Source organism: Manis javanica, chromosome 6 (genome assembly GCF_040802235.1).
Source record: "Manis javanica isolate MJ-LG chromosome 6, MJ_LKY, whole genome shotgun sequence".
Classification (NCBI taxonomy): domain Eukaryota; kingdom Metazoa; phylum Chordata; class Mammalia; order Pholidota; family Manidae; genus Manis; species Manis javanica.
In genome coordinates, this window is record NC_133161.1 from 107753801 (window position 1) to 107771460 (window position 17660).

General features: G+C 42.5%; 1 protein-coding gene across 4 annotated transcripts in view; it reads right to left on the reverse strand.

Moving 5' to 3' along the window:
- CCM2 (CCM2 scaffold protein) overlaps positions 1 to 17660 on the reverse strand; it is a 141407-nt gene that overhangs the window by 5011 nt on the left and 118736 nt on the right. For all 4 annotated transcript variants that reach the window (XM_036994978.2, XM_036994977.2, XM_036994975.2 and 1 more), the window contains exons 3-4: positions 3048 to 3131; positions 2368 to 2551 (exon numbers count right to left, since the gene is read on the reverse strand). In XM_036994978.2, coding sequence (XP_036850873.1) covers positions 2368 to 2551; positions 3048 to 3131 — 268 coding nt within the window. The remainder of the gene's footprint in view (positions 1 to 2367; positions 2552 to 3047; positions 3132 to 17660) is intronic.

Here is a 17660-nt window from a genome sequence, read left to right on the forward strand (position 1 = left end):
CTGCTCCACGAATCCACAGGACTGCACTGTCCCTCGGTGGCCAGAGGCCACAGGCACTGAGCACATGAAATGCAACAAGTCCAAACTGCGGCCTGAGTGTAAAGCACACACAGGTGGTGGGAGGAACAAAGGAGTGCGTGCCGTGTCACGGGGATGGTTCTGCTGGTGGCATGCTGGCATGGTGCTGGCTACAGAGGCTGAAATGAAAGAGATCGTCACACCAATTCACCACTCTTGGCCTTCAGAACATTTCTGTAGGTCCGTGCTGCTCCCGAGGAAGTGGGGTACACAGCTCTGGAGCCATGCACAGCAAGTGTGTGCTGCTCCTACAAGCCCACATTTAGCCCAGCAGCACGGGGCCCTTAGCATGACCAGCCCCATCCCCGGCTGCCCCCAAGCCCTACTTCAGAGCCTCCAGCCGTACTCCCACAGCCTCAGAAACTCCTTCAGAGAGATGCCTCCATGGGCTGCGCCACCCTGGCATGAACATACATCTGGTCACCCACCCTCCAAGCTGTGCCCACCACACACAACCTTCCTGCAGGCAGACTTGATTGATGCATCCACCCTAAGGCAGCCCACACTGTGCCCTGGGCTGAAGAGGCATATAGGTGTGCCTGCAGGAAGCAGGTGTGACCCACGTTAGCTGTCCTTGCCAGGGTCTGTGCTGAGGCCTGCCCCGTCATCCTCAGCAGGCCCATGCAGGAGCTGGAGAGGCGTGAATACACACAGCCTTGGGGCTTCGGGTGACTCACTGAGATGGGGGTACAGCCATTCTCCCTTTTCCTTTACCCCAAAAGCTCACAAAGCGTGGATCCCAGTTTTTCCCTCTTTTTGGAAAGTGTCTCCTGTGGAACTCATTCTCTCTCCTTTTAAAAACTCTGTTAACCATTTTCTTGGTAATTTGTTCTAATGAGTAACGCTGAGTAACAGCCTGCAACACAAGAAACCAACAGGACCCAGGTCCCTGCACAACAGCTACTCTGCCTGAGGCACCGGGCAGAAGCCAGTCTCCCCACGGCCTGCTGTCCCTCCAGATGCCCAGACACCAGGCTTCTGTGGGGACTGTCCACAGTGGGGCAGCCGTGGTAGACACAGAGCCGGTTCCCACAGCTGGCCAGCCCCACTGCCCCCCAGTAGGTGACCTGCATGAGTAGCTCCCCTGTGAGGTGGGAGTGTACAGAGACCCCTTTGGGTTACCATGGGGAGCAAGGGAGGTCACATGCCATGCTCTGTGCTAGTCTGAGCCACATTAAATTGCCATTTTCATAGATTAAGAGGTTGAGTATCAGCAATCTAAACTATTCCTTCTCATTAAACAGTAGATGCTCACTGAGCACAAGGGAAATGAGCAAGCAGGGCACAGTGGGCACCTTGCCCAGATAATCAGAGTGACAGAGCGGGCACAAGGGTGCAGGTATGTAAAAGAAGTGTATATGATATTGTGGCTGTGTGTAGGGGTGACTATGTATGACTGTGAGCATGCCCGTGGGACGGGCCATGGCCACAGCCACACAGCAGTGGGGCTGTAGGCCAGGTGGCAGCCCCCTTCACAAGCCCCTGGGCCCAGGTGGGCTGCAGAGCCCCAGCAGCCATCTGGAGCCCCTGAGCTCAAGGGATCAGGGCTCCTCGTCCTGTTCTTTCAAGAGCCCTCAGTCCTGGGCATACCCAACCTCCAGCTTGCCCGCATACAGGGCCAGCAGCTGCCCTCAGAGCTGGCCTCTTAACATGGATGACTCTGGGGCCCACCCAACCCCTGCTGCGCCCAAAGGAGCCTAAGACAGCAGCGCTGCCCCACTCTCTCTCCTTTGCCCACAGCCCACAGGAGAGGCCGTGTGGCACTCCCTGTGCCTCACCACCCAGGAGGGGAGCAGGCTGGGGGAGGAAGCTGGCAGTGGGCAGTATCTTTCTGGTTCTCCTATGAGGACACGCTCAGAGCATGCACTGACCAAGAGCTCCTTGACGGGCTACTCTCATCTCTGCTTCCCCAGCTTTGGGAGACCACGTGGCCAAAAGCAGGGGACAAACACTGGCTGCCTCCACTGCTCGGGGCTCAGCCATGGCTATGTGCCAAGGACAAGCCAGCGTCCCAGAAGGGGCAATGCCAGGCAGTAGCAGGCCCCCAAGGCTCCAAGCAAGAACCGCCGGGAGCAGCCTCTGCTCCCCACAACCTCCTGGGCCTGTTCTCCTCTGGCTGAGTGCAACCTCGGACACAGGGACCAGTTCTGGGCACATCAGGCTGAGACAACTGACCCAACACTGTGAAATGGCCCAAAGCTCAATCAAACCAACAGACTCACTCCTGAGGACCAACGTGTGGGCGGCTTCTACGAAGGACCCTCCCAACCCTGCCTCCCACCTTCATACCTGTCTTTAGGACCACGAGGTGCAAGGCGTCATCCCGCACGTAGGACACAGCGGCAATGTCATGGATGGGAATCCTGAGGATGGTGTCCTCCCCGTCCCGCCAGGCCAGCTTGACGTTGTAGGCAGACAGGCTGATCACAGCGTCGTGCTCCTGGGTCAGGTGTCCAGGGAGCTGGTGGGCTCTCTGGAAGGGACCACAGACATCAATGACACAGCACCTGGCATGGGGTTCCCAGGCACCCTGTGTGAGCCGCTGGGGTGCATGGTGCCCCTCAGCATGGCCATGTATGCTCCAGGCGATGCCCTGTGGGGGGTCAAGCCATGTGGGGGTCTTTCCAGAGTGGTCTTTAGATGCACACCTATGGTTTATGGTTTAGGTGCCTCAAAACTGTGCATATTGAAAGCAGCCCCCAACCACAAAGAACCCATCCTGAGACACAGTTCATGTACTCTGAGGCCAAAGTGCTCCCAGAGCATAAGAGGCTGGGTCTTCCCCCATGGCCACAAGGTCCAGGGCAGAGTGGAGAGCTGGGGTCAGAGGATGTGGGTCAGAGGTCGGAGTTCAGAGGTGGAGCAGGCCAAAGTCAGATTCAGGGCTGTGAGGTAGGGCAGGTTGAGGGTCAGTGTTGGGGTTGGGAGGTGGGGTGGGCCAAGGGGAAGGTTCAGCAAGAGGTGGTTACCTTTGCATTGTCTATGAAGTGCAGGATTTCAGTCCTACTGGAGGGGTTCAGGTATCCTGGCACGGATGTTAACTGACCTAAGTACTGGAAGAAGGCAGAGAGAAGGGCTGTCAGCCAAGCTGTCACAGACCTGCAGATTGCAGCCTTCAACCCCCACCAGGCCCCTCGCCTCAGCTGTGCCTCTGAGCCTATTCCCACCTGCCAGGGAAGCCTCTCCCTCCAAGGAGAGCCCCACTCCTGCCACTTGTGCCAGGGTGCCACCTGGAGGCCAGTGAGGCCCGAGGATGCTGTGCACTCTGAAAAGCAGAGGGAACAGCTGGTGTCCAGATTATCAGGCACTGTACACTACTCCTGACAACACACATAAGAATCACAAAGGGGAGACGGATTAAGGATGGCAGCGTGGAAGGTGAGACAGAGAACTGCTCCAAAAACCACATACATTATGAAAATATAGTTAATACAACTAATCCTGAAAGAGCAACAGGAAAGAAGGCTGCAAGAGACTGTATACACCTGGAGAACAGAGGAGACCTCACGAAATGTGGTAATATACCAAAGCCTTGATCCAGCAGGACCCAAGCCCTTCCCGAACCCCAGCTCACCAGCTGGAGGAAGGAAAACAGAGTGGGGAGGGGGTGGAAGCCTAGGACTGCTCAACACCCAGCCCTGGAGGTCTACTATGGAAGCACAAACCTACATTGCAAGGTGCTCTGGAGATTAGTGGTGCTGGAAAGCTAAGACAGGCAGAATACTTCAAGAGACTAAGGATCCAGCCATTTGTGGAGGACAGGGATCCACATCCAGCTGGTCTGAGATAGAGGAAAGATGGGCTGTCTGAGAGGCTTCATAACAGGGAGAGGGCTGCTGAAGGGGCGGGGTTTGCACGGAGCTTGATGTGCAGGAGAAAAGATAGGTGGACAAGGTTGTCTGGGCACACTTTGCCCAGCAGGTTGGTAACTTTCAGGAGATTCAAGTGCTCTAGCCCCCTGGCTGGCTACTCAGCTCAGAGGCTCCTCACTGTGATACGCAGCCTGCCACGCCTTCCTCCTGGCCTGCGAACATCAGCTCACAAACAGGCAGTCCTTGCCCTGGTGACAGGCCTGCCAGAGGGAAGCCCCACCTATGGCAACTACAGAAACACAGAGGCTTACACCTGTGTGCTAGGCCCACTGGCTCTGATACTGGAGACAGCCACTGCAGCCAGGAATCAGGAAACACCTCTTTCCTTGCCCCCAGGCACCAGTGCTGCTCCCCTGCAACCCACAACATCACTCCAGAGGCTGAGTAGCTGCAGAGACTAGACCTTCTGGGCACTACATGGTGACATATACAAATTCGAAATTTCAAAGGAACCAGGTTCAGACCAAAATCTCAAAAACACCAGAAAAAGGCCCAAATGAAACTAAACTCACCAATCTTCCTGAAAGTGAGTACAAAATAAAAATCATGAACATGCTCATGGAGGTACAGAAAAATAGTCAAGAACTCAGGGAAGAATTAAGGATGAATATTCAATCATTAAGAAATTCAATATCAGAAATGAAACTTACAATGGAGGGATTTAAAAGCAACTTAGATGTAGTAGAAGAGACAGCAAATGGAATACAAATTAGAGCAGAGGAATACAAAGAAGCTGAGGCACAGAAGGAAAAAAAGGATCTCTGGGGCGAAGCCAAGATGGCAGCGTGAGTAGAGCAGCGGAAATCTTCTCCCAAAACCACATATATTTTTGAAAATAAAACAAATACAACTATCCCTAAAAGAGAGACCAGAAGACACAGGACAACAGCCAGACTACATCCACACCTGTGAGAACCCAGCACCTTGCAAAGGGGCTAAGATACAAGCCACGGCCCAGCAGGACCCGAGCGCCCCTCACCCCAGCTCCCGGTAGGAGGACAGGAGTCAGAGAAGGGAGGGAGAGGGAGCCCAGGACTGATAAACACCCAGCCCTAGCCATCCTCACCAGAGCGCAGACACAGTGCATGCGTGGGGTGCTGGATACTAGGGAAACAGGACAGTAAGACCTGTGAGCAGGTCCCTGCAGCCGGAGCCCCAGGGACAAAGAAAAGCAAGTGCTTTTTGGAAGTTCTAAAGGGACAGGGACCCCACAGCTGGACAGAAGCGTCCCGGGAAACTTAGCCCAGCAACAAGGAATCCCGGGGAACTCTTGGCACCCTAAACCCTGGATAGCAGGGCAGCTCAGAGGCCCCTCATGGAGATAAACAGCCTCCCGGCCGTTTCCCCTTCGACACGGCTCCGCCATGTCGGAATAGCAGCCCGAGGCAGGCCATACCTACAGCAACAGCAGAGATAAACTCCATAGTGGCCGGGCAAGAATAAGAAGCCCTGTCTGTGTGCAGCTGCCCGGCACAAGCCACTAGACGTCACTGTTCTCCCAGAAGAAGAAGGGCACAAACCAACATGAAGAGACGTTCTCCAAGCCGTGACTCATGCCAGCTCTGCTAACTATATCTATCGCCATGAAAAGGCAGAATTTAAAGTAGACAAAGATCACAGAGGCAACACCTGAGAACAAGATAGACCTAACCAGTCCTCCTCAAAAAGAATTCAAAATAAAAATCATAAACATCCTGAAAGATACAGAGAAATATACAAGAGCTAAGGGATGATGTCCAGAGGGAGATGACGAAGTGAAACAATCTTCGGAAGCATTTATAAGCAGAATGGATAAGATGCAAGAGGCCATTGATGGAATGGAAACCAGAGAACAGGAATGCATAGAAGCTGACACACAGAGAGATAAAAGGATCTCCAGGAATAAAACACTATTAAGAGAACTGTGTAACCAATGCAAATGGAACAATATCCGCATTATAGGGGTCCCGGAAGAAGAGAGAGAAAAGGGGATAGAAAGTGTCTTTGATGAAATAATTGCTGAAAATTTCCCCAAACAGGGGTAGGAAATAATCGATCAGACCATGGAAGTACACTAAACTCCCAAAAGAAAGGACCCAAGGAGGACAACACCAAGACACATAATAATTGAAATGGCAAAGATCAAGGACAAAGACAGAGTTTTAAAGGAGCTAGAGAGAAGGAAAAGGTCACCTATAAAGGAAAACCCATCAGGCTATCATCAGACTTCCCAACAGAAACCCTACAGGCCAGAAGAGAATGGCATGATATATTTAATTCAATGAAAAAGAAGGGCCTTGAACCAAGAATACTGTATCCAGCACGATTATCATTTAAATATGAAGGAGCAATTAAACAATTCCCAGACAAGCAAAAGTTGGGGCAATTTGCCTCCCCCACCTCTACAGGATATTTTAGAGGGACTATTCTAGATGGGAGCACTCCTCTAAGACTAAACAGATGTCACCAGAGAAAATTAAATCACAGCAAAGAAAGCAGACCAACTAAATACTAACTAAAGGCAAAAAATAAAATCAACTACCCACAAAAGCAGTAAAAGGAAACAAATAAAAAAAAGAGCACAGAATAAAACACCTAACATATAAAGAATGGAAGAGGAGGATTAAGGAAGGGGAGAAATAAAGAATCACCAGACAGTGTTTATAACAGTTCAATAAGCAAGTTAAGTTATACAGTAAGATACTAAAGAAGCTAACCTTGAACCTTTGGTAACCACGAATCTAAAGCCTGCAATAGCAATAAGTACATATCTTTCAATGGCCACCCTAAATGTAAATGGACTGAATGCACCAATCAAAAGACACAGTAATAGAATAGATAAAAAAGCAAGACCCATCTATATGCTGCTTACAAGAAACTCACCTTAAACCCAAAGACAGGCACACACTAAAAGTCAAGGGATGGAAAAACATATTTCATGCAAACAACAGAGAGAAGAAAGCAGGGGTTGCAGTACTAGTATCAGAAAAATAGACTTTAAAACAAAGATAGTAAGAAGAGATAAAGAAGGTCATTACATAATGATAAAGGGCTCAGTCCAAAAACAGGATATAACCATTACAAATATAGATGCACCCAACACAGGAGTACCAGCATATGTGAAACAAATACTAACAGAAGTAAAGAAGGAAATAAAATGCAATGCATTCGTTTTAGGAGACTTCAAAACACCATTCAATCCAAAGGACAGATCCACCAGGCAGAAAATAAGTAAGGACAAAGAGGCACTGAACAATACATTAGAACAGATGGACCTAATAGACATCTACAGAACACTCTACCCAAAAGAACCAGGATACACATTCTTCTCAAGTTCACATGGAAAATTCTCCAGAATAGACCACATACTAGGTCATAAAAAACTTTAGTAAATTCCAAAAGATTGAAATTCTATCAACCAACTTTTCAGACCACAGGGGTATAAAACTAGAAATAAATTGTACAAAGAAAACAAAAAGGCTCACAAACACATGGAGGCTTAACAACATGCTCCTAAATAATCAATGGATCAATGAACAAATAAAATAGAGATCAAGGAATATATGGAAACAAATGAAAACAACACCACAAAGCCCCAACTTCTGTGGGGCGCAGCAAAAGCAGTCTTAAGAGGAAAGTATATAGCAACCCAGGCATATTTAAAGAAGGAAGAACAAACCCAAATGAATAGTCTAATGTCACAATTATCAAAACTGGAAAAAGAAGAACAAATGAGGCCTAAAGTCAGCAGAAGGAGGGACATAATAAAGATCAGAGAAGAAATAAAAAAAATTGAGAAGAATAAAACAATTGAAAAAAATCCATGAAACCAGGAGCTGGTTCCTTGAGAACATAAACAAAATAGATAAGCCTCTAGCCAAACTTATTAAGAGAAGAAGGGAATCCACACACATTAACAGAATCAAAAACAAGAATGGAAAAATCATGACAGACCCCACAGAAATACAAAGAATTATTAGAGACTACTATGAAAACCTATATGCTAACAAGCTGGAAAACCTAACCTAGAAGAAATGGTCAACTTCCTAGAAAAATACAAGCTTCCAAGACTGACCAAGGAAGAAACACAAAAGTTAAACAAACCAATCATGAGCAAAGAAATTGAAGCGGTAATCAAAAAAACTACCCAAGAACAAAACCCCCAGGCCAGACAGATTTACCTCAGAATTTTATCAGACATCCACAGAAGATTTAATACCCATTCTCCTTAAAGTTTTCCAAAAAATAGAAGAGGAGGGAATACTCCCAAACTCATTCTATGAAACCGACATCACCCTAATACTAAAACCAGGCAAAGACCCCACAAAAAAGAAAATTACAGACCAATATCTCTGATGAATGTAGATGCAAAAATACTCAATAAAATATTAGCGAACCGAATTCAAAAATATATCAAAAGGATCATATACCACAACCAAGTGGGATTCATCCCAGGGACGCAAGGATGGTACAACATTCGAAAATCCATCAACATCATCCACCACATCAACAAAAAGGACAAAAACCACATGATCATCTCCATAGATGCTGAAAATGCATTCGACAAAATTCAACATCCATTCATGATAAAAACTCTAAGCAAAATGGGTATAGAGGGCAAGTACCTCAACATAATAATGCCACATATGATAAACCCACAGCAACATCATACTGAACAGCAAGAAGCTGAGAGCTTTTACTCTTGAGATCAGGAACAAGACAGGGATGCCCACTCTCCCCACTGTTATTCAACATAGTACTGGAGGTCCTAGCCACGGAAATTAGACAAAACATAGAAATAAAAGGAATCCAGATTGGTAAAGAAGAAGTTAAACTGTCACTATTTGCAGATGACATGATATTGTACATAAAAAACCCTAAAGACTACACTCCAAAACTATTAGAACTGATACCGGAATACAGCAAAGTTGCAGGATACAAAATTAACACACAGAAATCTGTGGCTTTCCTATACAATAACAATGAACTAACAGACAGAGAAATCAGGAAAACAATTCCATTCACAATTAAATCAAAAAGAATAAAATACCTAGGAATAAACCTAACCAAGGAAGTGAAAGACCTATACCCTGAAAACTACAAGACACTCAAGAGAAATTAAAGAGGACACTAACAAATGGAAACTCATCCCATTCTCTTGGCTATGAAGAATTAATATAGTCAAAATGACCATCCTGCCCAAAGCAATATACAGATTTGATGCAATCCCTATCAAATTACCAGCAACATTCCTCAAAGAACTGGAACAAATAGTTCAAAAATTCATATGGAAACACCAAAGACCCTTAAAAGCCAAGGCAAACCTGAGAAAGAAGAATAAAGTGGGGGAATGTCAAACCCCAACTTCAAGGTCTACTACAAAGCCATAGTAATCAAGACAATTTGGTACTGGCACAAGAACAGAGCCACAGACCAGTGGAACAGATTAGAGACTCCAGACATTAACCCGAACATATATGATCAATTAATATTTGATAAAAGGGCCATGGACATATAATGGGGAAAGAACCGTCTATTCAACAGAATAGTGCTGGCAAAACTGGACAGCTATATGTAAGAGAATGAAACTGGATCACTGTCTAACCCCATACACAAAAGTAAATTCGAAATGGATCAAAGACCTGAATATCACAATAAAACAATAAAACTAATAAAACTCTTAGAAAAAAACACAGGCAAAAATCTCTTAGACATAAACATGAGTGACCTCTTCTTGAACATATCTCCCCGGGCAAGGGAAACAAAAGTAAAAATGAACAAATGGGACCATATCAAGCTGAAAAGCTTCTGTACAGCAAAGGACACCATCAATAGGACAAAAAGGTATCCTACAGTATGGGAGAATATATTCATAAATGACACATCCGATAAAGGGTTGACATCCAAAATATATAAAGAGCTCACACACCTCAATAAACAAAAAGCAAATAATGCAATTAAAAATGGGCAGAGGAGCTGAATAGACAGTTCTCTAAAGAAGAAATTCAGATGGCCAACAGACACATGAAAAGATGCTCCACATCGCTTGTCATCAGAGAAATGCAAATTAAAACATCAATGAGATATCACCTCAAACCGGTAAGGATTGCCACCATCCAAAAGACAAACAACAACAAATGTTGGCGAGGTTGTGGAGAAAGGGGAACCCTCCTACACTGCTGGTGAGAATGTAAATTAGTTCAACCATTGTGGAACCATAGTTCAACAATGGTGGTTCCTCAAAATGCTCAAAATAGAAATACCATTTGACCCAGGAATTCCACTTCTAGGAATTTAGCCTAAGAATGCAGCACTCCAGTTTGAAAAGGACAGATGCATCCCTATGTTTATCGCTGCACTATTTACAGTAGCCAAGATATGGAAGCAACCTAAGTGTCCTTCAGTAGATGAATGGATAAAGAAGATGTGGTACATATACACAATGGAATATTATTCAGCGATAAGAAGAAAACAAATCCTACAATTTGCAACAACATGGATGGTGCTAGAGGGTATTATGCTCAGTGAAACAAGCCAGGCACAGAAAGACAAGTACCAAATGATTTCCCTCATATGTGGAGTATATGAACAAAAGAAAACTGAAGGAACAAAAAAGCAGCAGAAGCACCGAACCCAAGAATGGACTAACAGTTACCAAAGGGAAAGGGACTGGGGAGGATGGGTGGGAAGGGAGGGATAAGGATGGGAAAAAAGAAAGCAGGCATTACGATTAACATGTATAGTGTGGGGGAGAGGCATGGGAAGGGCTGTGAAACACAGAGAATACAAGTAATGATTTTACAGCATCTTACAATGTTGATGGACAGTGACTGTGAACGGGTATGTTGGGGGGAGCCTAGTGAACATAATGTCCTTCATGTAATTGTAGATTGATGATACCAAAATAAAATTTAAAAAAAATATTCAATAAAGGAGCCATGGACATACAATGGGGAAATGAGAGTCTCTTCAACAGGTGGTGCTGGCAAAACTGGACAGCTACATGTAAGAGAATGAAACTGGACCAATGTCTAACCCCATACACAAAAGTGAATTCAAAATGGATCAAAGACCTGAATGTAAGTCATGAAACCATAAAACTCTTAGAGAAAAACATAGGCAAAAATCTCTTGGACATAAACATTAGCGATCTCTTCATGAACATATCTCTCCAGACAAGAAAAACAAAAGCACAAATGAACAAGTGGGACTATATCAAGCTGAAAAGCTACTGTACAGCAGAGGACACCACCAATCGAACAAAAAGGTACCCTACAGTATGGGAGAATATATTCATAAATGACAGATCTGATAAAGGCTTGACATCCAATATATATAAAGAGCTCATGCACCTCAACAAACAAAAAGCAAATAATCCAATTAAGAAATGGGCAGAGGAACTGAACAGTTCTCCAAAAAAGATATTCAGATGGCCAACAGACATATGAAAAGATGCTCCACATTGCTAGTTATTAGAGAAATGAACATTAAAACCACAATGAGATATCACCTCCCACCAGTAAGGATGGCTACCATCCAAAAGACAAACAACAAGAAATGGCAAGGTTGTGGACAAAGGGGGAACCCTCCTACCCTGCTGGTGAGAATGTAAATTAGTTCAACCATTGTGGAAAGCAATATCGAGGTTCCACAAAATGCTCAAAATAGACTTACCATTTGACCCAGGAATTCCACTTCTAGGAATTTACCCTAAGAATGCAGCACTCCAGGTTGAAAAAGACAGATGCACCCCCTATGTTTATCGCAGCACTATTTACAATAGCCAAGAAATGGAAGCAAGCTAAGTGTCCATCAGCAGATGAATGGATAAAGAAGATGTGGTACATACACAATGGAATATTATTCAGCCATAAGAAAACAAATCTTACCATTTGCAACAACATGGATGGAGCTAGAGGGTATTATGCTCAGTGAAATAAGCCAAGCAGAGAAAGACAAACACCAAATGATTTCACTCATCTGTGGAGTATAAGAACAAAGGAAAAACTGAAGGAACAAAACAGCAGCAGAATCACAAAACCCAAGAATGGACTAACAATTACCAAAGGGAAAGAGACTGGGGCGAATGGGAGGGTAGGGAGGAATAAGGGTGAAGAAGAAGAAAGGGGTGTTATGATTAGCATATATAATGTGGGGGGTTGGGGGAAAGGGGAGGGCTGTGCAACACAGACAGGACAAGTAGTGATTCTACAACATTTTGCTATGTTGATGAACCGTGACTGTAATGGGGTTTGTGGGGGGGACTTGGTGTAGGGGAGAGCCTAGTAAACATAATATTCTTCATGTAATTGTAGATTAATGATAACAAAAAAAGGAGGAGGGATTACCCCCTGATAGGATAAAATTAACTGCAAATCAACGATTAATGAATGCTTTACATATCTTAATTTTGATCTTTTAAAGGGTGTCAGAGGATCAGCTATGGAAGTATATTTTTTCTGATAATATTTCTTTCTCTTAACAAAAAAAAAAAGCAGTTCCTGTGTGGTGTTCTCCAATAGGTTCTTCACAATGGTATAAAGGTCATATCAAAGTGTGGGCAAAGGGTTTGTTTGTGTTTATACAGAGGATCAAAGCCTAATTTGGCTACCCAGAAAACGAATTAAGATACGATATGAAGAAGAACTTCCAACATCAACACCCTCTGGAAGAGTCATTCCAGAAGATGATCATCAAAAAACTTCAACAAAGATCCTGGCACTGTTGCAGTTGTAGCTGCATTCATCCCACTGGTTCCTGGACTTGCCATTGGAATGAAGAAGGAGATATCTAAGCTGGCCTGTGCATACAGTAAAACAACAAATTTGACTGGATCTATGCTGTCGGAACTCTACCAAGAATTAGGAGAAGTGCAAGTTGCAGTGCTCCAAATCGTGCAACTATAGACTATGTACTGTTAAAAGAACATATGGGATGTGAACAGTTCCCAGGAATGTGTTGTTTTAATTTGTCCAGTTTTTCTCAAACTATTCAAATTCAGTTAGACAATATCCATCATATTATTGATAAGTTTTCACAAATGTCTAGAGAACCTAACTGGTTTTCTTGGTTTCACTGGGTATGGCTGGTAACTGTAGGTCTGCTTTTGTTATGTATCTGTATTCCTATTCTGTTAATGTGTGTACGCAATTTAATTAGTAGTTTGTTAAAACCTATACATGCTTACGTTACTCTACAAGAAGTTATGTCAAAGAAATAATCAATCTTCCCATTTTTCTTCTGTCTGCTACTTCTATAGCTTTTCTTTTTCCTTCCTAATTACAACCCTTTAGTAGAATTTGTGCCTCATATCAAAAATTACCGAGTATCATAATTCTTCCAAGTGGTAAACATACCTCAAGACAAACGCTGGGCATAGAAGCCACAGGGCATAAATCTGCAAAGAAGTAAAAAGCTAACCTTTTCAAAGAATATTGCTTCTCTCTCACTTACCAACTTTACATTTCCCTGTATGGCCCTGGAAGATGGCTGGTTAGCCAGAGACGGGTAAGATTCCTCAAGGGAGGAACAACCTAAGACAGACACAGTCACAGGAGGCCCATCAGGTGAGAACTTGGGGATCAACAGAGGTGAGGCTTAGAACCTCACCTCCCTGTTTTGAGAGAAATCTTCTGCATCCTTGGATGTTTTGTTGCCCTTGTCTAGCTTCGATTAATACTTAGTCTATAGTCACAGACCTGATCATCTACATTTGCCCTCTTACAGCACTAAATTATGTTTTCTACCTTTATCTTGCATCTACCAACCACTTCAGCATTTTATTTAAAAAAAATAATAAGGGAGAAATGTGGGATTCACATATAAATCAAGTATAAAAATCAAATGAATAATCATATCTGACTTGATGGTTTATAGTTCATGATGCATGATCAAAACCAAAAGTTTCTGTGATATGACTGCCCTTGCACTGTTCACCATGTAAGAACTTATTCACTATGTAAGAATTTGTTCACCATGTAAGAACTTGTTCGTTATGCTTCAGAAGATTGGAGACTGTTGAGAATTAGGCTTGGGGTTGATTAATGATTGTGCATTGAGTCCCCTATACAGAATTTTATTGTTGTTAACAACCATTTGATCAATAAATATGAGATGCCCTCTCAAAAGAAAAAATAATAATAATAATAATTTTAAAAAAGAATGAAACCTTGCCCTGTGTGACAACATGGATGGGCCTTGAGGGCAACGTGACTTAAGTCATAAGTCAGAGAAAGGAAAATACTGTATGATATTACTTATAATATGGAATCTAAACAAACAAAAACCAAGCTCATAGTTACAGAGAACAGATTGGTGGTTGCCAGAGGCAGGTGGTCAGAGGTGGGCAAAATGGGTAAAGGGAGTCAACAGATACAAACTTCCAGTTATAATATAAGTAAGTCATGAGCATATAATGTGCACCATGGCAACTTCAGTTAATAATATTGTATAACATAATTGAAAATTGCTAAGAGAATAAATCTTAAAAGTTGTCATCACAAGAAAAACATTCTATAAATATGTATGGTGATAAATGTTAACTAGACTTATTGTGGTGGTCATTCTGCAATATATACAAACATCAAATCATTATGTTGTACACCTAAAACTAATAAAATGTTTTATGTGAAAAAAAATAAGGATCTCTAAGAATGAAAAAATATTGAGAGAATTCTGTGACCAATCCAAACAGAACAATATTCGCATTATAGGGGTACCAGAAGAAGAGAGAGAAAAAGGAATAGAAAGTGTCTTTGAGGAGATAATTGCTGAAAACTTCCCCAATCTGGGGAAGGAGGTAGTCTCTCAAGCCATGGAGATGCACAGATCTCCCAACACAAGGGACCCAAGGAAGACAACATCAAGACATATAATAGCTAAAATGGCAAAGATGAATGATAAGGACAGACTTTTAAAAGAAGTTAGAGAGAGAAAAAAGATCACATACAAGGGAAAACCCATCAGGTGATTATCAGACACATCAACAAAAACCACCCTACAGGCCAGAAGGGAGGGGCATATATATATAATGCAAAGAAACAGAAGGGCCTGGAACCAAAACTCTACCTGGCAAGATTATCATTTAAATTTGAATGAGGGATTAAACAATTTTCAGATAAGCAAAAGCTGAGAGACTTCACATTTCACAAACACCTCTACAGTGCATTTTGTAGGGACTGCTATAGATGGAAGTGTTCCTAAGGCTAAATGGCTGTTACCAGAGGAAGTAAAACCACAGCAAAGTAGAACAATTAATTACTAAGCAGATGCAAAATCAAATCAACTACCCCCAAAGTCAATCAAGGGACAAAGAGTACAGAATATGATAACTAATATCTAAAGAATTGAAGAGGAAGAAAATGGAGGAAAAAGAAAAAAGAACCTTCACATTGAGTTTGTAATAGCATACTAAGTGAGGAAAGTTAGACTGTTAGACAGGAAGAAAGTTGCCCATGAAGGAAGTTACCTTTGGAAACCACGAATCTAAAGCCTGCAGTGGCAATAAGTACATACCTACCGATAATCACCCTAAATGTAAATGGTCTGAATGCACCAATCAAAAGACACAGAATCACTGAATGGATAAAAAAAACAAGACCCAACTATATGCTGCCTACAAGAGACTCACTTCAAACCCAAAGAAATACACAGACTGAAAGTAAAGGGATGAAAAAAGATATTTCACGTAATCAATAGGGAGAAAAAAGCAGGAGTTGCTGTACTTGTATCAGACAAAATAGACTTAAAACAAAGAAATTAACAAGAGACAAAGAAGGACATTACATAATGACAAAGGGATCATACCAACAAGAGGATATAACCCTAATAAATATCTATGCACCCAACACAGGATCACCTACATATGTGAGACAAATACTAACAGAATTAAAGGGGGAAATAGAATGCAATGCATTCATTTTAGGAGACTTCAACACACCATTTACTACAAAAGACAGATCAACCAGACAGAAAATAAGTAAGGACACAGACACACTGAACAATGTATTAGAAGAGATGGGCTTAACCGACCTCTACAGAACACTCTACCCAAAAGAAACAGGATACACATTCTTCTCAAGTGTACATGGAACATTTCCAAGAATAGATTCTATACTAGGCCACAAAAAGAGCCTCAGTAAATTCAAAAAGAATGAAATTATACCAACAAGCTTCTCAGATCACAAAAGCATGAAGCTAGAAATAATTTACATAAAGAAGATGAAAAAGCCCACACATAGAGGCTTAATAACCTTCCCCTAAGTAATCAATGGATCAATAACCAAATAAAAACAGAGATCAAGCAATATATGGAGAAAAATGACAGGATTCATTTATCTCATTGAATCACTGAACAATTATTCAATGCCGCAAAATCTGTGGGACACACCGAGGCCATGCTAAGAGGAAGTATACGGCAATACAGGCTTACTCAGAAAAGAAGAACAATCCCAAATGAACAGTCTAAACTCACAATAATGAAACTAGAAAAAGTAGAACAAATGAGGCCCAAAGTCAGTACAAGAGGGACATAATAAACATTAGAGCAGAAATAAATAAAATCGGGAAGATTAAACAACAGAATGAATCAATGAAAGCAGGAGCTGGTCCTTTGAGAAAATAAACAAAATAGATAAACAGCTAGCCAGACTTATCAAGAAAAAAAGAGTTTACACACATAAACAGAATCACAAATGAAAAAGGAAAAATCACTATGGACACAACAGAAATATAAAGAATTATGAGAGAATACTATGAAAAATTATATGCTAACAAGCTGGATAATCTAGAAGAAATGGACAACTTTCCAGAAAAATACAACCTTACAAGGCTGGCCCACAAAGACACAGAAAATATGAATAGACAAATTACCAGCAAAGAAACTGAACTGGTGATCAAAAAACTACCCAAGAACAAAACTCCTGAAACAGATGGTTTCACTGCTGAATTTTATTAAACATTTAGTGACGACCTAATACCCATCCTCCTTAGTTTTCCTAAAAGTAGAAAAGGAGGCAATACTCCAAAACTCATTCTACAAGGCCAACATCCCTCTAATACCAAAACCATACAAACACACCACAAAAAAAGAAATGACAGACCAATACCCCTGATGAACATAGATGCAAAAATACTCAACAAAATATCAGCAAACCAAATTAAAAAATGCATCAAAAATACCATCCATCACAATCAAGTGGGATTTACTCCAGGGAAGCAAGGATGGTACAACATTCAAAAATCCATCAACATCATCCACCACATAATCAAAAAGAAGGACAAAAACCACACGATCATCTCCACAGATGCTGAAAAAGCATTTGACAAAATTCAACATCCACTCATCATAAAAAGTCTCAACAAAATGGGTATAGAGGGCAAGTACCTCAACATAATAAAGGTCATATATGACAAACACACAGCCAACATTATACTTAGCAGTGAGAAGCTGAAAGCTTTTCCTTTAAGATTGGGAACAAGACAAGGATGCCCATGCTCCCCACTTTTATGCAATATAGTTCTAGAGGTCCAAGCCATGGCAATCACACAACGCAAAGAAATAAAAGGCACCCAGATTGGCAAGGAAAAAATTAAACTGTCCCTCTTTGCAGATGACATGATATTGTACATAAAAAAGCCTAAAGAATCCATTCCAAACCTACTAGAACTAATATCTGAATTCAGTAAAGTTGCAGGATACAAAATTAATACACAGAAATCTGTTGCATTCCT